Genomic DNA, 23,240 nt, shown 5'->3' on the forward strand with positions numbered 1-23,240 from the left:
TCTTTCTGATGGAAAAACAACATCGAAAACTCTAAGAGCACTAGACTTAAGGCTAACGCTTTCTTTCCCTTTCTCTTTTAGCCTCTGAAGCCTCGGAAGAGCCGATCCATTCAGGATGGGAAACCACGCAGGCAAACGAGAATTAAACACCGAGAAGGCCAGTACGGTAAGATAGGAGCTGATCCTACAAATGCGCATGTCGTTTTCTTATTAAACACAAATCCCCTTGGTGTGTCAGAGGCTACGGGCTTGGGCTCTTGCTGCTACACTCTTCCCTGACAGCTGGGTAGAAGCCTGGCCCTTGTTACTACGATTAATTATCATTAATTTATTCGGGAAGATTGCATGGCAATAGGTAGGTCCTGACCTTGCAAAGAAATAAAGGAATGAAGGAAGGGAAGGAGTTAGGAAGAAGAAAGAAAGGGAGGAAAAAAGAGACACAGAGAAAGAGAAAGAGAGAGAGGGAAATGAGGAGGAGAGGAAGACAAAGCAGCCCTTCCTCTTGGTCCACGTTCTGTGATTGGTCCTTGAAGTATCAAGAGGCTCTCAGAGAGGAAAGCGATTGTAAATTCCTTTGCTCTCATGCAAAAATACTTTTGATTTTTTTTTAACATTTTTATTTTTTAGATAAAGGTATTTCCAAACTGCATTCTCTCTAAGTAGCTACTGGCTTGAAAGAGCATGACAATTTACACCAATTCATGAACGGTGAAACACATCAGATTTTCTTTTAGTTCAAAAACCTAATTCCATCTACTAAGGTCCCACTCCTTTCTTCTCACCCACCATGGAGTTTGCCTCTGACTTTTCACTCTGGTCTGGTTCTGGAAGAACTCACACTGAATCCCAGAGGTGTGGCGAAACGACAGGAAATACTTGAGCTGTTTCTTTGGACCTCTCCTAAATCGATACCCTCCTTTCTCCTGTGTGTGGCTAGTTGGCTCCTCACCAGTTGTCCTTGCTTTGGGGTCATGCTCTGGCCTGAATGCGTATTGGAATCTCCCAGAGACTTTTCAGACCTGCCAGGGTCTCTGCCCTCCTCAGATCCCAATGCAGCCGTGGGCATTTTTCAAAGCTCTGCAGGCTCCAGAGCCAAGGTTCCAGGTTCCTCCTGCTCCCATGTGTCTTGTACTTTGGCTACCAGGATTTTTCTCTATTGATTGCATATTCACCCTCCTGCCTCTAGAACTTCAGGAAGCCCTTAGCACAGACTAAAGTCCAAGGTCCTCAGCCTCTGGCTCCGGCCCTTCTTCAATCTCACTGTCACTGGCCTTTCCAGTGGCGGCTCCTCTACAGCCCTTTCCTCACCCTTATCAGAGAACATTTGGAAAATACAGTTAAACAAACAGGAAACTGCAAATTAAACATCATTCGAATCCTTCTGGCTAGTAAGAATTCATCTTCTTTGTATTTCTAGTGCGGCATTCGGCCACTGTCCGCCTTATTTGAAGGCATCGGCTTCCTCTGTCCGATTCGGATTCTCTACATTGCCTTTGGGTCCCCTGTGGTGCCCTGAATCAGGGTTCTGGACCCTTTTCCCACTGAGACGCTCAGGACAGATGATCCAGTGATGTTGACAAGGCCCACAAATGCCCAGGGGTCCTAGCTGCCTGTGTCTCGGCCTACTCCTCTCTCTGCACTGGAGAATCATTTCAGATTGTGAGGAGTAAGCCTGCCAGTGTGCACAGAACTGTGGACCCACCCTAATTTGTATGGGGCGGCCCTTGCTCTTGGTCCACACTGTGTGATCGGTCCCAGAAGTATCAGCAGGTTCTCGGAGAGGGAAGAGATTATAAAAGTCCTTTGCTCTGATGCAAAAATACTTTTGATTTTTCAACGTTTTTTATTTTTTAAATATATATTTTTTCCCCCAAGGGAAATTATTCCATTTCATTGGTACTTTAATTCAACATAAAATTATGTCTGCTCCAACTTGCGGCAGATGTGGTGCACTGGAATGTCCAGCTGCTGAAGATGGGCTCAGGTTAGGGTCAGGGGAAGATGGGTTAGGGTTAGGGTCAGCGGAATCCCCGACTTACACCCGGAATGCTTTAGAAATGTCCGCGGAATTGAACGGAATTGAATTTCAGTCTCCAGACCTCTTCACTGTGGTCTGTAGTGCATTTTTATTTAATAGTAATAATAAACTTGGAAGAAATGGGGCCTTTTCTGATTTGTACTTTAACTCAATTTCTGTGTCAGCCACATGAGTAATTTTCCATGATTTGCTTTCAAATCATCCATGGAAGGTGAATAGGTGACTATATACTGTTCCTCTGTATATTTTATCTTAATTAAGGTGATAAACAGTATTTAGTTTCTTACCTAAGGATTTAGAAAGACTGACTTTATAAATATGTAAATAGTTCTAGTCAGTGTCGAATGGGGGAGTTGACTCATTATGTTAGTCAGCCTGTACTTAAACTGTATCACAGATAATGTCAGTGTTATAATTAGCAGTAACGACCATAAATGTATTAAGTTACTAATTTATTAAGAACATGGCTTGGATACAGTATCTGCACCAGGAGGATTAAGTTTCAGCTAAAAGTGAAAGTGGAAAAAACAGCTCTGCTCAGAGATCTCTAGGCTGTTAACACTAGTGGTATTTTAAGTCTTAGAATGACTGATTTGCAACTCCAGTTTCAAAGAACCTCTCTGTGGTGTACAGTTTCTTTCCTGTTGTTTGACACTGTAAAACACCCACATATGTTTTTAATTTGTTTAACGCTATCAGAGTAAGATTGTTGAGCCATAGCAAAGCCCATACTTAGGCTTTTGTTTTCTGAAATCACATGTTTAAAGTTCTGATCATTTAAAAAACCTCAAAACTTGGAAAATTTAAAACTCTGATTCCTGTAGGTGGTTTTAAGAAGAGCTTTTTTTTTTTTTCTTTAAACTTGATGGGAAGTATTTCATGCCCGTCCAAGAACATGCCCTGTGATGCTGCATAGCTTAGTAGAGCGTTTAAACTTGAACCACAAAAGAAAACGTGACGTGAGCTCCAGCCGTGTGGCCTACCACTCTGGATTTCTGTCTGTGATTCTGGGAGTCATTTTCCCCCTTAGGAGAGAGTCAAGGAAAGCTTCTGTCAGTTTCAGGTGCTGGTTACTGATCTGTCAGCAGGGAGGGCAGCTGCAGCAGGGGCTGCCCGTCCATCCCACACACAGCCTCTGCAGAGCCGCCCCACTGCCCAGACCCGGCTGCTCAGGGCCACCTCCTCCCCGCCCTGCTGCCACCTTCTCCACCCCTCCCCACCCACACCTAATGCCTCTTTCCTCTGCCCTGCGGCTGAGTGCTCTGATACACACCGTAGTGATTTGCCAATCATCCGACTTCTTCCCCTCCGACATCAAGGAGGGAACTTTCCTCTCTCTGATGCCTCCATCTCTAAGCCTGGAGCATCCCCAGCACATAACTGGCTCACAGATGTTCGAAAGAGTAAATGAATCATACCTACTTCCTAACTTCTTTTTCACATAAAAGCTCAGTTTTCTGAGCAGGCTTTGGGTGCCGTTGGCTGCTGGGGAGGTGGTGGGGAGGCCTCGTCCGTTGCCTGCAGGAGCTTCCAGTCTCCTTTGCAAGTTTTGCCCTCAGTGACTCAGGGCTTTGAAATTTGCTTCTCTCTCATCCCGAATAAGCCACGGCAGGATGTCAGAGGAAGAGAAACTAAAAGGTTAACTGTGGAATTTCTCTGATGGGTGAAAAAAAAAACACTTTTCTGGAGTTGCAGTGTTAGTCCAATCATGTGGGGCACAGGCACCAGTGGTTGAGCCGCCTTCCTGGGCCAGTTGAGGGTCAGAACAGGAGACGTCAGATTCAGGGAGAAACACTCCGCCCATCAGAGGAGCAGGCAGCCTGCCCTCCTGATGCGTGATTCACTCTTGTGGATGGAGTGTAACTTCCTCCAGGCAGGCTCAGGTTCAGTGCACAGCTCTGCTTCTCAGAAACTCCTATTCTGCCTTTGACTCCCTATGTTTTTTTTTAAGTTGCAGGGAAATTTGGTTTCCAAATGGTTCTGCCTCACTAATTTACCAGCTTTTTATCACCCTGCCCATTTTGTATTTGGTTCTCTGTCTTACTACAGAACTTGGCGGAACCCAAGAAGGAAAGGGTACCAGCTGCCCTGGAGAACCCAGGGACGTGCCTCAACGCCAGGAGGGGAGCAAGACTCACCCACAGAGGGACACCCTGTCTCGGGTAGTCTCTGCCTGCCTGGCAGTCTTTGGGCCTTAGGACATAGACACTTGGCTTCACTGGCTGCTGGAGGAATTCACTCCTTTTTGAGGAATTCACTCCTTTTTGGGATTGGGAATCAAAGGGGCTGGGCAGTTACCTTTGGGAGGGTCAAAAGCGCTCAGAACAGTGGCCATGTGCCTAGCCAGGCTGCTTGTGGCTTTTCTCCCTGGGCTTTCTCTGAATGCTGTGGATCTGTTGACCTGTGGGCTTGCTCTGTGGGGTTTTCTGGTGATCGCTGAGCCTCCTGGGGATGATTCACTACATGTTCAAAACACCAAACGAGGCCAGGTGTGGTGGCCCCCGCCTGGAATCCCAGCAGTGTGGGAGGCTGAAGCAGGCAGATTGCTTGAGCCCAGGAGTTCAAAACCAGCCTGGACAACAAAGTGAGACCCCCCATCTCTACAAAAAAAAAATCAAAAAATTAGTCGGGTGTGGTGGTGTGCACCTACAGTCCCAGCTACTCAGCAGGCTGAGGTGGGAGGATCACCTGAACCTGGAGAGGTCGAGGCTACAGTGAGCCATGATCACACCACTGCAATCCAGCCTGGGCAACCAAGTGAGACCCTGTCTCAAAAAAAAACCACAAAATGCGCACACACACACACACACACACACACATCAAATTCTATCTAGACCAGTGCTAACACTGTATTACTGCCTCCTGTGAGCCAGCGACTTTGCAGGCATTGTCTACGTTGTATGTTGTATGAGTTCTTGGGCTGCCATGACAAAATGGCACAGACTGAATGGCTTAAATAACTGACATTTCTTCCGTCACAGTCCAGAAGACTGGAAATCCAACAGCAAGGTGCCAAGGGTTGGTTTCCTCTGCAGCCTCTCCTTGGCTGGTAGACAGCATCTTCTGTCTGCATCCTCCAGTGGCCGTCCCTCTGTGCGTGTCTGTGTCCTATTCTCTGCTTAGAAGGACACCATCATGTTGGATCAGGGCCACCGTACTCCAGTGGGACCTCATCTTAATGCCATGGCCTATTTAAAGGCACCGTCTCCACACGCAGTCCCATTGTGAGGCAGTGAGGGTCAGGACATCCAAGTAGAGATTCGGGAGGAGCACAATTAAGCGTATCACATGTGTTACTTGATAAACCCCAGCAGAGGCTGCACAATTAGAGACAGTAGAGAAGGAAAGCCCTGGGACTGGCATTTGCCACCACATCTGACACCTCCCGGGGAAGGGACTCCATGCCAGCAGCCACCTGCAGTCTCTGCCCTGTCCTCAGGAGACAGCAGACCTGGTTTCTCTTCTGCAGACTCGGGTTGGACGCTTCCTGTGCAAAGTTCCTTCTTCCTGCCTCCTGCCTCCAGCCGGCGGCTCCTCCCGGGGCAGGCAGGCATCTGCAGAGCGCTCATCTCCCACCTGCTGACTCGTGGCTTTGCGCAGCCGTCCCCATGCTTAGGACCCTCAAAGGGTCATCTTCATTCTCACAGGGACTAAGTCTCAGAGCTGGGCTGGGCCTGCCTGAGGCCAGGTAGCAAATGGTGGGGAAGCTGGAGAGTAAAGCCAGGCTGGGAGCCCCAGGTGGTGCAGCCGGGCAGACCAGGCCGGGAGCCCCAGATGGTGGCACAGCCGGGCAGACCAGGCCTGGAGCACCAGGTGGCACAGCCAGGCAGACCAGGCCTGCAGCCCCAGGTGGCACAGCCGGGCAGACCAGGCCTGCAGCCCCAGGTGGCACAGCCGGGCAGACCAGGCCTGCAGCCCCAGGTGGCACAGCCGGGCAGACCAGGCCTGGAGCACCAGGTGGCACAGCCGGGCAGACCAGACCTGCAGCCCCAGGTGGCACTGCCGGGCAGACCAGGTCTGCAGCCCCAGGTGGCACAGCCAGGCAGAAACAATCCCTGCATGGAAGTGTCAGTCTTCTAGTGGCCACAGGAAATGAGGAAAGAGACAGATGAAATCATTTTAATGTCATGTCTTTTCTTTAACCTAAGAAACCCCAAATGTCATGTAAGCATAGAATCCATATAAAAATTGTTCATGAAATGGTTTACAGTTCTTCTCCCATGAAGTCCTCACACTCAGGGATATATTTTAACTCATGGTGCAGTGTGGCCTGGCTACGTCTCAGGTGCTGGGTGGCCACACATGGCTGGGACCATAGGTCTGGGCAGCACAGCTCCAACCCTGGCCTTGCCCACACACCCTGCCATCTATAGCCAGGCGGAACATGCTGAGACCCCCTGTATAGTGTACGTCATGCAGTTCACCATCCCCTTTGTGCATGGTACCCATTGCTTGATAAATAAGTACTTTCTAAAGGAGTCAGAAAAAATTGAAAATTACCAATATTTTTCCCTGAGAGATGCTTACAGTTCCAGTTTTTCACACACTCCCCCTCCCCTTGTATGAAATGAGTTGGGATTGATAAAGATGAGGAGGAGGGGAGAAGGATGCAGGGGAAAATGGAGAGGATGGGAAAGAAGAGAAGAGGGAGGGGGAAGGAGGAGGAGAGAAGGAGAAGGAAGAGGAGGAGTGGGAAGGAAGAGGGGGAGGAGGAAGAGAAGGGGGCGGGGGAGGAAGAGGGGGAGGGGACAGTGGGCCAGGCTAATAAACGCAGTTGTAAGGGCTGTGGGCCAGGCTTATAAACGCAGTTGTAAGGGCTGCCAGGGATAAAAATGCAGTGCAGAGGAGGAACCAGGAACGGCCCGTTTAAATCTGCCCAGACTCAGAGGCCGTTTAGGGCCAGTGAGAGTGATGTTTCCTGAGGTGCATCCACACCCCCGTCCAACTCTGCCCTGCCTTGGTGGTGCCTCAAAGCCCTCCTAAGCCCTTACGGCAACGTAAAGGCTCAGACCTGGGACCTTAGCACCTTAGCACAGGTTCTGAGCCAAGAGCTGTGGCTGAGCCCTGCAGGTGTCATGGCATTTATCAAGTTGTCTTGCCACGAATTTTCTCTGACAACAGACAGCCTGTTTTTAATTCATGAGTGGATCGATCGTGCTCTTTCCAAGTGCAGGTGAAAATTAGTTGTTTAGGAATGTTTGTTTGTTCATTCCTGCATTCATCCATTCCTACACACACATATTAAAAATACTTTTTATTGAATTCCTATTCTGCATAGGACACTGCAGTAAACTTTGTGATTGAAAATTCCGGCTTCACCACCAGCTAGTTAGGTGATCTTGGGCAAGTTACTTTCTCTCTGTGTGTTTACTTACGATGATAACGTGAAACGATGATAACATTATATAAAGTGATTGAGTCCACATGTGTTGTGCTCTTAGAACACCCCCTTGTACATAGTAAGTGGTATGTGTTGTTTGGTGTTACTAATTTTCTTCTTATTGGTATTATTTAAAAAAAAAGTGTAAGTCCCTGTATCTGTCCTCAGAATAGCTCACAGTCTAATCAGGAGACTAACAAAATTACGAAACCACATTCAGAGCAATGATGAGTGTGAAGAGCTCCGGACAGAAGCGGGGCTCCCTGGGGCTGTGGAGCCCACAGGCCGGCAAGAGAAGCTACAGGGAGGGCTTGTATCAGAGGGAGAGACGGGGTGTCCTTCCCCATTTCCCAGGGTTGAGACAAGCATAAGTAAATATTTAAATACTGTGTTTTTTTTAAAAAAAAGACTTGATTTGGGGCACCTGCTGCAAACCTTTCCCACTCAGTATCGCCAAGGCTGTAGGGTCTGGTTGTCCCCCAACACCGGCTCCACCCAGTCCAGCTTTACCCCAAGAAGAGCTCTGCCTTTCAGAACAGCTGGCTCTGCACACCCACCCAAATGTAACTCACAGAGCGATTGCTGGGAGACAGCCACCCTCTGTGATGAATCTGCATCACTGTGTGAGTGGCTGGCAGCTCCTTACACATCCCATTGAGATCGCCGTCTCTGAGAGGATGCCCGCTGGGTGAGGCTGCCATTTATTAACACAGGTTGGAATCGTCTCAGGCTGTGTAGAAGACATCTGGCTCTGCAGATGGCCCTGGCTGAGACTCTGGCTCCCGAGGGTAGCTGCTTTCCTCTTGAATCCTGGAAGCTCTAAGCTCTCTTCTCCCCTAGGACATCACCCAGAGCAGCAGCGTCCTGCGGAAAAGAGTGTCAGTGGCATCTTTTGTTACACAGAGGAGATGGGATCCTTCCGGGTGACTAATAGCTGAGAGGGAGGGAGGCAATCAGGAGAGCCAAGAAGAGAGATGGGTCCCACAGGGGAAAGTTGTCCACAACAGGAAGAGCTGCCACAGGGCTCCCCTCTGCCCGGCCCCTGCAGACCCCATCTTCACAGGGTGGAGAGCTGGGGTCCCAGCATCTGTGAGCCGTGACCTTTGGGAATTCACCTGAACGATTATCCAAAGGATCAGGGTGGGGGAGCCCCTGCCCCGAGTTGGCCCACAGTGGGGCTCACTCATGTTACCCAGTTGGGGGAGTGTCTGTGGAAGGCTCCAGAACAGGCCTGGTCTCTGGGGACCCTGTACCCTTCCCAGGTGCTCCCTGCTCCCCCACTTCCCACCAACCCAAAGGAGTGGGGTTTGTAGTGGCCTTGAGTTATTTGTCAATATTTGAATTCTTTCACTTTGTTTTTTGAACACTGTCTGAGTTCACAGGGGAATGAACTTGGAGAGGGCTAAAGACCTTATTATTTCTTTTTCTCATATGAAACTCACAAGGCTTGCTAATTAGAAACAGTAAACCAGGAACCTTGAAAAATAAAAACACAACCTGTAGTTTATCTTCACACACTCTTACATTTGCCCAAAATGGGTGAAATCAAGTGGGGAGCTCCTACAACCTTCCAAAACCTAACAAGCAGTAATAACTCTGAAAACCTGCTTTTCGTCTGTGGGTGGGCTGAGAAAAGCTGGCCTCTGGGCTTTCCCTGGTCGTAATATCTGGCTCAAAAAGGTTCTACAAAGATGCCTAGCAATATTTCTGGATTTTTCTATTTAATCAGCTTAAGAAAAAAGATACCACACTTAAAAATAAGATCTGAGGGCCTGCAAAATCGTATCTGAATTTTACAGTGGAGAGTAACTTATTGGTCTGTTTAGTGTTCCAAATTAAACAGATTTTTTTAAATTTAAGCTGCACATCAAATCTAAGTGCAGACAGGAGGAATGAGGCGCACGCTCTGTACCTCTCCAGGGGTAATCACACCCCCTGCAGAATCTGCTCCATATTTAATTATCATTAAAACCCAACTCTTTCTTAATGACACTCTCCAGATACTATTAAAATGACGTTCTGAGAAATGAGACATTTAGTTTGCAAATATACACAAAGGCATTGAAGCAATTCAGCTCTTTCCATCAACATGTAAATAGAATCTTTCACTTTGACGGGAAAAATGCTTTTCCTTTAAAACTACTGACAACCCAGCTGTGAAATGTCACTGACTTTTTCCAACTAGGAGTTATTTTCTCACGGCCATTCCTTTACGGAATCATAAATCCTGCAACATTTTATCCTACATGCAAGAGCTTGTCAGGGTATTTAACATCTTCCGTGAGTTCTGTTCTTGTCATATCATCCTCAGAAATGAAAAATAATTATATTTTAAGCCATCACTAGCTCACAGCTGCTTTATGCAATCATCTCTCTCCACAGTCAAATTAAGTCCAGGAGCGTAAACTTTCTTTTTGCTGATGGAGGTGTCCTCAGGCCCAAGTGGTCCATGCACACAGCGGGTGCTGATGTTGAGGGACTGTTTGGTAAAGGAATGAATCCTGACTGCCCAGGGGTCTATGGAACATCTCCAGACATGCTCCTGCCCAGAGGCAGGTCCAGACGCCACAAGACTAGGTGACATCTGAGGTCATAAATGTGAAGGGGGCAGGAAAAGCCATCCATCCTCCCCGGAGAACAGCAGAGGTGAGACTTAAGCCCAGACACGTCAAACCTCCAAGTCAAACCTCCAAATCCAACTTGCTGTCTGTCCCTCTCTTACACTTCCTCTTGCAATTAGGTGTTGAGACCGACCCCTGTCACCATACCTGTTTCACAGAAAGGAAAGCCTGATCACTCAGAAAGTCACTTCCTTCCGGTCATCCAAACCCATGCCTGGATTGCTGTGACATGGCCGTCATGCCATTGAGTGCTCAATTTTCCCTGGGAAGTTTTTCCTTTCTGATCTGACTGCAGTGTGCTGGCAATGGACAGACCTGTTTGTGTAAAATTTCTATTTTATAGGTAAGTCACATAAGCAGATTTTTTGAGAACTCATGTAATTCTTAAATTAGTCATTTAATATAAAGCTTAGGGAACTGAAAAGTAGGGGCTAAAGACATGCACCGATCTCGCCTGACGCTTGGACACATGCAAGCACTGAGCAAGGCCTGGAAAATCCTTAGATTGTGTGGGTGCCTACGGGCTTTTTATTGTACCTTATCTTCAGCAGACTTTAGAGCTCTTTCACACACACCTCACACACAACAAACCTCTAGAAAACTCTTGAACTCAATCGCAGAATATGAGACGATCTCTTAGTAGGTAGACAGGGCATTAAAATGGCCACACGACGTGGTAACAGCTCACATTTGTTGGTAACTTACTCTCCGGACACCCCACTGTGCCACCTTCCAGTGGGATGTTCTGTAATAATGGAGATGTGCTGCCGGGTGACACGTTAGCCTCTAGACACATGTGGCCACAGCACGTGAAGCGAGACCCATATAACTGAACAACTGTGTTTTTAATGTCATATATTTTTAAGCAATTTAGATGGAAGTGGCCACAGTTGCGAGCGGCTCCCCCCGGGAAAGCAGAGCTCTGCTGCGTGCTGGCTGTGGCAACCCCTTATTCTCCCATTGCCCTATGAGACAGGTATTAGCTCTGTTTGTCAATGAGAAAAATTGGGGTGTTTCCCAAAGTCAGACAAAAGTTAATTTTGAGTTCAGAGGTAAAGTTCTCTGAAAAATACAGTCACACTTATGAATGCCCCAAATTGAAAAGGACAGTGCTGATGTGCTGTAAACCACAGCACACATGTAAAAGTAAGCTGTCCAGCACTCACCTCAACGTGGGAGAGTCCTACCATCGTCATTTAACATGGCACCCCCAGTAAAGTGCCCCCGTTAAGGTGTGCCTCCTGCAGAGTCGCGGAACCTGCACTTACGAGCAACAGAACTTTGTGTGGACTGCCTCTGGATGTGACACGCCCCAGAAAGCCAACCCTGCTGACTTGTTTGGTGCTTCTATAAAACTTCAGTGAGGTCCTAAAGAGAGGAATAAAATAATACAGAAAAGGCATCCTTTTAAAGAGAACCTTTAGGCTGGGCGCGGTGGCTCACGCCTGTAATCCCAGCACTTTGGGAGGCCAAGGCGGGCAGATCACGAGGTCAGGAGTTCAAGACCAGCCTGGCCAACATGGTGAAACCCTGTCTCTATTAAAAATACAAAATTAGCCATGTGTGGTGGTGAACACCTGTAATCCCAGCTACTCCGGAGGCTGAGGCAGGAGAATCGCTTGAACCCAGGAGGCGGAGGTTGCAGTGAGCCGAGATCGCGCCACTGCACTCCAGCCTGGGCGACACAGCGAGACTCCATCTCAAAAAGAAAAACAAAAGAGACCCTTTAAAAACCCGTGAATAGTCGATAACCTGGTTACAGGAAGAAAACCCCAAATGGAGCCATGTCTGACTTGAGAATGAGCGTAAGGCATGGTACTGGTGTGGTTTTATGAAACCGTGTTTGCATTTGGGAGCCAGCAGCCTGCCCTAAAGCGTAAACGTGCTTGCCAGCTGCTGGGCAGGGTGTCCTGCGTGGCCCGTGAAGCAGTTGCAGTGCCCGCCCATGGGAATTTCTTGTGAATGTTGTGTTTGAGATGCAGAATTTCTTAGTGATGTTAGAGAACAATCTTACGAGGTTTACACTTGACAGCAGCCTCTCAAATGTTTTGAGTCAGTAACGTTTTGCTTCTGGAGGAGATTCACAAAGGAAGTCCCTCATCCATGCCTGCTGGAAAGCACACCTGAAGGTCTTTCTGGTTTTGGAGGTATGGAAGTGGGCATTTTGCTTCATCTGATAAACTGGTGACTTTGTTAAAATACCTTTGTTAAGTTGAAATGCAGTGATTAAAGGCATAAGGCGTAATTAGCAAACAAGGGCAGCCTCTCCACAACCTTTATTAAAAATAATGTGGGGGTGATCGTGAAGTGGTGCCTCAGGGCAATGTAAACCCGCAAGGCCTCCACACCGTGCACTTTGTGAACACTCCCAGCCTGTGGCTCTCTCCTCATGCTGGCTTCCATTTGCTGCAGCTCCCAGACCCAGCTCTGGTCATCCCCCTGGAGGTGGTACCTGGGACCCTCGTATGAGCCTCTCTCCAACCAATTCCCTGATGCTCCCGGAGAGCCGGCCCAGCCTCGACCCCGGGTCTGGCTGAGGGTCCGACAGGGCTCCAAGCACATGATCCAGCGTCTGCTCAGACAACCCAGGGCGGGCACTCAGGCAGCGGGGACGCGGGCTCTGTTCTTTCGCCCGCAGCACAGGCATTCTCGGCCTGGGAGTTGGCTTCCCAGCACCATTTTTATCAGCAACTATGACCCAGTTTGCAAGCGGCCAACTATAAACAGTCTTTGGGAGCACAGCATTGAACGCGGGTTGCTGCATGTAAGTGACAGAAACATGACAACATTTCTTTGTGTGAAGTCGGAAACAGTGGAATATGCACGCGGGGCCGGTGTGTTCCACACTGAGCAGGCCAGCAGCCGTGCCGCTCGTCACCGTCACACACTGTACTGGGGGTCAGGGGAGCTGCTGAAGGAAACGGCCGATTTCGTGAAATGAGGAGCCTGCTTCTCCCAGGAGTCTGGCTGGTTTGTCCGCTTGCTTTTCGCTGGACTCCGAAAGCTCCCCCTTCCTTATTTCTTCCTTCACTGATCGTGTTCCTTCCTCAATTGCATCCCTGCGTCTGTGACTCTAGGGGGCTTGGTGAGATCTGGCAGCGGGGAGGCCAGGGAAGGGAGGATCTCAGCCTGTGTCAAAGACGACACAAAACCGGCAGAGCGGGGCTGATTTCATTCCACAGGGTGTTTAAGGTGGAATGGTGCTGGAGGTATGGTGGAATTCTCGAGTTTGGGTCTGGTTTGCGTGTGTCCATTTGAATCTGGAGAGGGCGGCGCTGAGTGCGGCCTGGACGAATTCTGTTCATCAGTTGTTGCTGACGTCCCGGCCTGCGTTGCCATGACGACGGTCCCTCCTGGAAGAGGGGCGGGGCTGGGTTTCCGGGTGGGGAGTGCGTTCTGCGCCCTCCTGCGGATGCCCCCGCGAGGGACGGAGGGAGGGTGCGGCCTGCCGGGGAGCTGTTTCTAGTCACCAGGCGGCTCAGCGCTGGCCGCGGCCCTGGGCGTAGGTGAGGCGCCACGCACTGTGCCAGGTCATTTCAGAAACGTGTAATTGCCGCCGTGTAATGGCAGCTGTGTAGACAGGTTTATTTTAGACTCTGGAAGTGGAAAGCATGTCCTTTCATCTAAAATCTCTACTTGCTTTCACTATTAGGAAATAACTTTTTTATATTTAATAAAGTGCACTTAAAATGCTTTAAGTGAGATGAAACCTGAAAAATCCAGCCTTCAGAATGATGTTTCCTATCTTCAGCAATCTGGTTTTAAAAGTTTAAATTTGGAAGTGAGACTTTTTATATGATAGAATATGTTTGTGAAAAATTATATCTCTGTAACGGTGCATATATGGTGTGTGGGTGTGCACGTGTGTACATGTATGTATGGGTGTGCGGGTGTGTGGTATGTATATGTGTATAGGTGTGTGTGTGTGTCTGTGGTGTGTATACATATATGAGGATGTGTGTTGTGTATGTGTGGCATGTATACATGTATGGGATGCATATGTGGCGTGTATGTGTGTGTATGTGGTGTGTTTTCATGCATGGGGATGTGTGGGGGTGTATACATGTGTGTTCATGCATGTGTGCATGTGTGTGGTGTGTATATATGTATAGGGATATGGGGATTCCTGCCTGTCATTCTCTTCACTGCAGTTTGATGCCTGCATTAATCTAATTATCATATTTTAAAATGTAATCCTCATAGAATTATAAATAAAATTCAATATTACATTTCTGCAGCCTTTGATACTTGGAAAACAGAGTCATTGCTACTAAAGAATTTATTACATATTAAATTAAATAATTTATTGAATGCATCCTAAATTATGCTTGAGCACAATTCATATATAACCAAATACAAGCTGTAAGTCAGGCAATTTGGTAATTATACTAATTATCCACAGTGATTTAGGATAAGTGCAATGTAGATCATTGTTAGCTGTGTGTGCAGCCTCACTGTATGATCTCATAATTGCGTTGAGGCACCTAACAAAATACCAGTGTCTAGAAATGTTAATGTAAAGGGCTGGCTTGCATGTTGTTTTCAAATGCGTGGTAGGCATTTACCTCTTTTAGGAATCAGTTTGAGGAATGTCCTGTGAGCACAGCCCAGGCTCACTCTCTGCCCTCTCACAGCAGACCTGGACTCCAGGTGCACTGCCGCCTTCCCCGCCACCTCTGTGCCAGCACGGGGGCTCTTCCTCCCTTTCGCCCTGGCCAGTCCCGGTCCCGTGTGAGGTCGCCCCTTCTTTTCTCCTCCCAGGGGAACAAGGGCAGAGTCATTTAAGTTGCGACTCCCCAGTCGTCCTGCAGATAGGCAGGGGGAGCACAGCAGACACAGTGCTAGAGGGCATGGGTTCAGAGAGGAGAGTCCACGCTGAGCCTGGGCTTCACCATCCCAGGGTCAGGAAGGTGAGGCTGAGAAGGGGTGCCCGTGAGCCAGGAGGATGGACAAGTGCATCGTGTCCAGAGTGAGGTGTTAGGAAACGTCCCATCAAGGAGAGAGCACGGGGCCATCAGACACCCGGGAGTCTAAGAGAGATGGAGACTGAGGACTGGCATTGCGGGCGCACCTGAAAGTCACTGCTGCGGGGACAGAGCCACCTCGGTGGTGAAAACTCAATCAGTGTTGGTCGGTGAGGAAATGGCAGGAGGAGATTGGACTGGTGTGTATGGAAGTCTGTTTTGAGAAGTTTTGCTGTAAAGAGGAGCTGAGACTCAGAGTGGTAGCTGGTGAAAGGATGGATCCAAACAGTGTTGTGTGCTATGGACATGCGAGTGTGAACGAATAGCACATTGTCCGCTGAGGCAAACGGGAGGATGAGAGGGTACAGAGATGTGTCTGGTTTTAATTTAGTAACATTTAATTTCATGCTTGCTAGAGTTGCGACTTTGTTTTGAAAGGAGGAAAGCATGTTTGTCTCAACCTCAGGCATCGGGGCCTAGACATTACTACGTGGCCCCAGGACTCTCACCGAGGCCAGTTTACACCTTCATTTAAGGCCAAGGCCCCTCTGACAGGTGGGCCTCCATGTGTCTGCTGACCAGGGAGCGCAAGGCCACACCACACAGAAGGCCGCTGCCTTCACCTGCACCTGAGAAGCTGCAGGTCACAGTTCAGCAAATCCCACCAAGGCTTGGAGGTGTGCCAGCAGTACTGTCTGATCTGTGAGTTATCTGAATATCATGTCACAGCCAGGGACACAGATGAAGATGTCATTCTAGGTGGTGTGGGGACCCCCATGAGCTTTGGGTTTAGGAATGCATGCCTAGGAATTAGGGCAGGAAGAGACAAGGGCCTGAACTGACTTCTCATCACCTCCTGCAGATATTTCAGGCAGAGGCACCAGCCAGACTCCCTACGCTGTATTTTTGCTGTCAGACCAAGAAGAAAATATTCCTAAAAATCATGGCAGGGTGGGACCCTCTGGCCTGAAAAGTACTGTAGCCTCCAAGAGCGGCTGCTCTCACGAACTGCCACACGCTGAATGCCTAAAACAACAGGAATTTCTTAGGGACCTGGAGGCCAGAAGTCTGACATCAAGGTGTGGGCAGGGTCATGTTCCCCTGCCTGAGGCGGAGGCTCTGTGGGAGAACCCCTGCGGCCCCTCAGGGCTTCTGGAGCCTCCTGCCACCATTTCATGCCGTGAGGCTGTGTCCCTTCATCTCTCCAGTTTCTGCCCAAGCCTTCTCCGTGCTTCTTCTCTTCTTTGTGTAGCTCTGTCTTCTCCTCTTCTTAGGACACCAGTCATTGGATCAGAGCGTACCTGGATAACCTGGTCTAGTAAGGGAGGAATTCCTGCCCTGGAGCCATGGAGATGGCTGCACACTTGACACCTGACACTGGCCAGGTGAGGTGTGAGTCACTCTACTCACAGCCCGAGGGAGGAAGACAGGGCCACACAGGGAATGGAATGAACACCCAGGGGCTGTGGAGGGAGGGTTGTGTAGTTCAGAGAAGGCAATGCCCTCTGTGTCCTTTATAGTATGGAAAAGGCAGGTGCCCCGTGTCCCGTGGGAGGATGTGACGGGCTACATGAATAATTCCACCAGCTGTCAGGGAACCAAGGCCTGTGATGCAGGGTGAGCACCACCGTGCCCAGCCCTATATCAAGGAGGGTGGGTGGCTGGGGCCTTGTCCACCGGAGCAGGGATTTTAGGCCTTGTAGCCCATGCAGACTGATCTCATGTGGAGATCCTTAACTTCATTAAGTCTGCAAAGACTCTGTTTCCAAATAAGGCCAGCTTCAAGGTGCTAGGACTTGGGCATATTATTTTTTGGGGGAAAAGGGACACAACCCACGGCAGGCATCATTGCTGATTTGAATATAAAAGGTGGATTTGTAAATTTTTATTCAAAAAACTTTTTTTATCCCACTGATCTTTTGTATTATTATAAAAACCATAGTTTGTTTTAGAGAAATAAAACAAAAAAGCACAAAAAAACTGTTTAATCTCTAATAATGGCAACTTTAACCAATGCTAATGATTTACAATATCTCTAGAACATTTTAATCTGCATGTGGTTATTATCATATGCATGCATCATACCAGAATAATGTTTCCCAATTTTTTTTTTTTATGTTAGAAGGTTATGGGCCTGTGAGAACATTAAAAACTGAGCATCCGGTGTGCCCTGAAGGTTGGTGGCCCCAAGATTCATACATTGGTACCTAGCACCCAATGTGATAGTGTTAAGAGGTGGGTCTTGGGGGTGCGGTTAAGTCCGCAGGCCCCTCCTTCATGGATGGGTCTTGCCCTCATTAAAGGTCTGGGGGCTCCCTCACCCCTTCTGCTGGATGTGGATGCAGCTGGAAGGCGCTGTCCTTAAGGGACACCCGGGGCCCTCACCAGAGCCACCTCTTCCCAGCCTGCAGAACCGGGAGGAACGGTTTTCTGTGGTGTATAAAGTACCCAGGCTACAGTATTTGGTTATTGAGGCCCCAGCCCTCGAAGAGGCATCCCGGAGGCCAGGTGGCCATGCGTGGCCAGGGTCCCGGCTGTGGGTGAGAACCCGGCCTCAGGAGACCCACAGGTGTGGCCTGGAGGGCCCGGGCTCCCTCGCCAATGCCGTTCCTCGCCTGGACTCCGAGGGTAGGAACCTGCCTGCTCCTCCCGCTCCCCTCCAGGCGCTGCGTGGACACAGGCGGTGGAAGTCCCCGGAGCCCTGTCCCCTGCCCCGCGGGGTGCCGGCGGTGGCCGCCCGGGCAGCAGGAGCGCGCAGGTGGAAAGCGGGGATCCCAGCCCCCGTGCGTGGGGTGGTCCTGGCTGCCCCGGGACTCGTCCCCAGGGCGACCCTGGGAGGAGAAGGCCCCAACCTAGCGCCTGCCTGGAAGGGGGAACCCGGCCTGGGAGGAGCTGCCCGGGGCGCCCGCAGACGCCCTGCGCTCCCCGCCCCGCGCCTTCTGGCGGCGCCCGGGCTCCCCTCCCAGGCCTCGGGCTCGCCTCCCCTCCCCTCCTCTCCTGCTGTGTTTGCCTCCAGCCTCCCCTAGATTCCCACGCCGGCCTCACCCCACAGCGCTGCCCGACTGCTTTGCAGAAGCCAGATGGATTCTGCCCGCCCGGAAAGAAGCGCCACCCGGCGCGGGAGGGAGGGAGGGAGGGAGGCCCCTGCGCTTTGGCGCCACCGGCGCCTCCCTCCTGGGATGGGGTTAGGGCTGGTGAGCTCCGCGGGATCCTGCACAGAGCCGGGCTGCGGCACCACCCGCCGCGGGTGGCCAAAGCAGAAAAAAAAAAAAAATGGGAGTGGGGAATACAAATGTCTCATTTTCTTTTAAAAGTAGGGTCACCAGCGAGACTCTGTCTCAGAAAAAAATAAAATAAAACAAAATAAAAATAAAAAAAGTAGGGTCACCATAAATGTTGGCCTTTTTCTGGGGCCGGGGAGACCCTGGCTGCGCCGGGTGGGTGCGAAGGGCATGCGTTCCTCCCGCTGGTTCCGCGGTGATTTTTCCCTAAGGGGCAGGGTTATTTCGCCTCCTGGATGGTTCAGGAGTCCCTTCCTCTTTCCGTTTGCAGTGGCAAGGGTCTGCCTGTGCCTCGCATCCAAAAGCATATGTCTTCGTTGTTTTGTTTTGTTTTTCCTATTGAATTAAAAAGGGGCTGTGGTGATTGATGAACCATTTATTTTTATACTTTTCAAATAAAACAGATTGAATGTAACATTTGGTGGACCGCCTATTCTTCTTTGTGGCAATTTTAGTCTTTTTAAAAAGAGGTTTATTGCAATGCGTTGCAAAGTGAAATATGACGTGGTGTCTGGAGAACATTACAGGAGCATATACTGCTTCCTTTTGACAGTCATTCTTAAGATACTCTTTTCCTGTCATTGTTGGAATACAACATATTTAGTTGTTCTGTTTAGGAACATTATATAGCTCCTGCCTTTTTTGCCAACTCCTCAACATTTGAAAGAAAACCGGTTTTTTATGGTTTGTCCTTGAGCATGTAATAATGTGCATTAAACTCTAGGAGATTGATTTTTCTTTGAAGTCATAATTCCCTTAGCGCTTAAAATAGAAGTATTGTTTCATGAATAACTCAGAGAAACCCATCTGATCTGCATTATTCCTGGATGGCTTAGTTGTCGTGTGACCTGTGAGAATGAGTTGAATGCTCCATAGAGAGATTTTTCAGAGTATTCTTATGACTTGCTTCTTCATGTAACCATATTCTAACTTGATTTTATTACCAACTACAAGACTAGAGAAGATCTGTGGCCTGAAAAAACAACATTTCTCCAGAATGTGGATTTGCAGAGAATATCCTGTTCAGACTTTTGAAAATGAGGAATTGTCCCTAATTGATTGTGGTGATTGGCATCTATTAGCACTTGTATGCATGAAATCCTTGGAACACATTCCGTTTCTTCATAAAGTCAGGGTGACTAATTTTGCTGTCGAATGCGTAGAAACAAGCATTTGTCTGGTCTGGGTTTCTCCAGCTCTCAGGACACGTTGGAACAGATTCGCTGTTCTGATGATTCGTCTTTCTGATCACAGGGAGAGCAGAACTCAGCTTTGAAGAAAGGCATCTGCAGAGATCATGGCAGTTCCATTTTGCATTCTGAGTTTGCTCCTTTAGGTGAGGGAACCAGAACGCAGGTATAGTTAGAAATCAGTCTCTCTCCCTCTCTCTCTCTCTCTCTCCTTAAACATATTGCAATGATGTTCACATTAAAACCTGGTTTTTACTTAAGAAGATTTTATGTTCACCTTTCCAAAGGCCTGACTATGGAAAACGATCAGAAGATGAATGACAGTAAAAGCATAATAGTGACACGTGGCATTGGCTCCATGCTAGCTGAGCACCAGACACTGTCATGAGCCTTACATGCCCCAAAAGGGCCATGAGATCATTTAATGTTCACAGTGACCTGTGAGATAGAAAGTATCATTCTGCCTATTCCACAGTGGGAGAGAAACTAAAGAGATAAGAATATTGGCACGGCCAAGCTACACATTCAGAAAAAGGTACATCCTTTTTCTCTGTCACTGTCTTTTGAGCAAAGATCTTTCTTTGTATATTTGACCTATTGCCCTTCTACCACATCTGCATTAGAGGACACAATTCAATACAGAAACACATGGAGGCACAGGGGAGTACGTTCTGGGGAATTAAGTAGGACTGGCTTTTTTAAATTACGTGAAACTAAAGGAAGTGCATTCACCATCAGATTAAGAAGATTGGAGGATTCCATTGCATTCTTCTGTTTTTAATACTGTGCATTATTCTTTTGAACTGAATAAAGGCCCTTACCTTACATGAATTAGCTTTAAGTGCATTTTATTCAAACTTGAAATTCACTCAACTATCAAACTCTTGCAGTAAAAGAGCTACACTGAGTCTCTGTCTCTGTCTCTCTCTCCCCCCTCCCCCCGCCTTCTTAATGTGATCATCCTTCTTGTTTTACTTAACCAGCTGATGGAGCGGTGGCTTCCAGGAATAAATGGCACAATATTTTGTGTTCCTAAAATAGAAGTATGTCCAGTTACATAACAGACCTTGATAAACAGTCTCATGGTGACACTGGTTAATGTTTGCTTGGGTGTAATTTCTAGAAGACAGTATTTAAATAATATCCTGAGCACATTTCTTTGTATTGTCAACCTAAATAACAAACAGAAGGACTCTAAAAAACCATATTTATCTAGGAATTGCATTGCAATGGGAATACATGTGTCATGGTAAGCTATGTCATGGTAAAATATACATATTCAGGGAGGTGAGAGAAGACAAAGGTTTTTAAAGGAAAAATAAGGAGGATTATACATTGTTTTGAGATAATTATCCTTGGCTACCAGGATCAATAACAAGGGTGGTGGCAGTTGGAGGTTGGACAGGCAGTTGCTGGACAAGAGTCCTCACAGAAGTATCTGTGTGTTTCCGGAGTGGGGGGTCTTGTGATGGTCTTTTTGCAGGGTTGTGGTTTTTGCAGTCTTTTGTAGCATCTCTTGTCATCAGGCATTTATTTGTGCATGAAAATCCTCCCTTCATGGCTTTCCCTGGCTCTATTTTTCAGCGTTTTAACCCAACTGACTCCATTTTGAGTCTGACAAGCTTCACAGTACTCATTATTTAAACATTGCCATCTTAATTGTACTATAAAATGATCTCACAAAGAGTGTGGCTTTAAACCGAAAGGGCCATTTACGAATCTAAGTAATGCTGTCTGTGGGAAAATGGCTTCCTGTGTTCCCTCCAACATGTGGTTCCAAAGTGCCCTTTCAATAATGCTGCAATGTTTCCTTTCTAACTACCCATAAACTGAGCATTTATGGTTTTTTTTTAAAAAAAAAAAAAAAAAAAACAGCTTTATTGAGGTGTAATTCAAATGACATACAATTCACCCACTTAAAGGGTACGATGCAATCTTGTTTACTAGATTCCTAGATATGTGCAACTATCCCAGGAGTCAGTTTTACAACATTGACTTCACCTCAAAAAGAAACCTGTACCTTTTAGCAACCCCTCCCATCCCTCCCACAGCCCTCAGCAGTCACTGGCTCACTTCTTGTCTCTAGGGTTCACCCTTCCAGATATTTCATCTGAATGGAATCATTTCCATGATCCTTTGTGTCCAGATTCTTTCATGTAACACGATGTTTTCAGGGTTCATCCGTGTTATGGCATACATCAGTGCTTTCTTCTTTTTTATCTATTACATTAAAATATAACTAAGTAATATTCCATTGTATGGATATACCACATTTTGTTAACCCATTCATCTGTTGGTGATGTTTGTGTTTATACTTTTTTGGCTATCATGAGTAACACTGCTATAAACAAAAACTCAAGTGCAACTTTTTATGTGGACATATGTTCATATTTCTCCTGTGTGGTTTCTTTAAAAACAAATCCTGAATTCTCATATACTCATGTTATCGAAAGTGCTTCCTGTGTTTTCCTCTGATACTATCAAAATTTGTCAAACCTTTGTCAAAAGAAAAGGTCAAAGACAAGGGTCCTGGACATCGTTGTAATTTTCCTCTGGGTCCTCAGCATTCATTAGGGAGTATTTACTGAGGCTTTACTCATAAACTCATTCAAATAATCACTCTAGGTGGGGTGCAATGGTTCGTGCCTGTAATCCCAGCACACTGGGAGGCCAAGGCAGGCAGATCACTTGAGGTCAGGAGTTTAAGACCAGCCTGGCCAACATGGCAAAACCCCATTTTTACTAAAAATATGAAAAAAAATCTTAGCAGGGCATGGTGGTCCCAGCTACTCAGGGGGCTGAGGCATGAGAATCATTCAAACCCAGGAGGTGGAGGTTGCAGTGAGCTAAGATTGTGTCACTTCACTCTAGCCTGGGTGACAGAACGAGACTGTGTCTCTATAAAAAAATATATATATATTCTATCCAGAAGCAGAATAGCCAGACTAGCAATTAGTTAAAGAGAATAGTTAGTCTCCTTAAATGTTAATTCCCCACATTTCAAAACCAGTCTGGATCCTGGCACTGAACCACGTGGCGTCCCCCAGACCACCTGGTCCAGCCACTACAGGGAGGATTCCTCATCTGTCTGAACCACGTGGCGTCCCCCAGACCACCTGGTCCAGCCGCTGGAGGGAGGAAGGATTCTTCATCCTTCACAGTTCTTCCCTGAGCCGCGTGTCCAGTCAGCATTTCACTGGGTGCTGGCTATTGGGTGCGCACTGGTGTGTACACGTCCACGCTTTTAGTACATTCACAGGATTGTGCAACCATCACCACAATCTAATTTTAATACTTTTTTGTCAACCCTGAAAGAAATTCCATACCTACGAGCAGTCACTGCCCACCCCCACCCCACCTCATTCTGTTCCCCAACCCAAAATAACAACTAATGTCCTCTCAGTGTCTATAATGTGCCTGTTCTGGACATTTCATCTTACATGAAAAGGCGGGTTTTTGTGAGTGGTGTCTTTCCCGTAGCATAACGTTTTCAAGGCTCATCCATGGTGTAGCACGTACCAGTCCTTCATTCTTTTTTATTGCTGAATAATATCCCACTGTAAGACCATCCCATATTTTATTTATTCATTGACTAGTTGATGGACATTTGGGTAGTTTCTACCTTGCGGCTATTATAAAATATGCTGCTATGAAAATCCCTGTATAAACTTTGTGTGGACATCTGTTTTTATTTCTCTTGGGCGTATCCTCAGGAGTGGAGTTGTGGGTCATGTGGCAACTTTATGTTTCACTTTTTGAGGAACTG

The 23,240-nt window shown here is 47.7% G+C and overlaps 1 protein-coding gene across 5 annotated transcripts in view; it reads left to right on the top strand.

The window, feature by feature from the left end:
- The window catches only part of MBP (myelin basic protein), a 153,233-nt gene that overhangs the window by 23,882 nt on the left and 106,111 nt on the right, over positions 1–23,240 (top strand). The window contains exon 2 of one of the 5 annotated variants that reach the window (XM_050767604.1): positions 82–166. The exons of the other annotated variants lie outside the window; for them this stretch is intronic. Coding sequence (XP_050623561.1) covers positions 116–166 — 51 coding nt within the window. The 5' untranslated portion in view covers positions 82–115. The remainder of the gene's footprint in view (positions 1–81; positions 167–23,240) is intronic. 5 annotated transcript variants of the gene reach the window in all.

This window comes from Macaca thibetana, chromosome 18 (genome assembly GCF_024542745.1).
Source record: "Macaca thibetana thibetana isolate TM-01 chromosome 18, ASM2454274v1, whole genome shotgun sequence".
Classification (NCBI taxonomy): Eukaryota; Metazoa; Chordata; class Mammalia; order Primates; family Cercopithecidae; genus Macaca; species Macaca thibetana.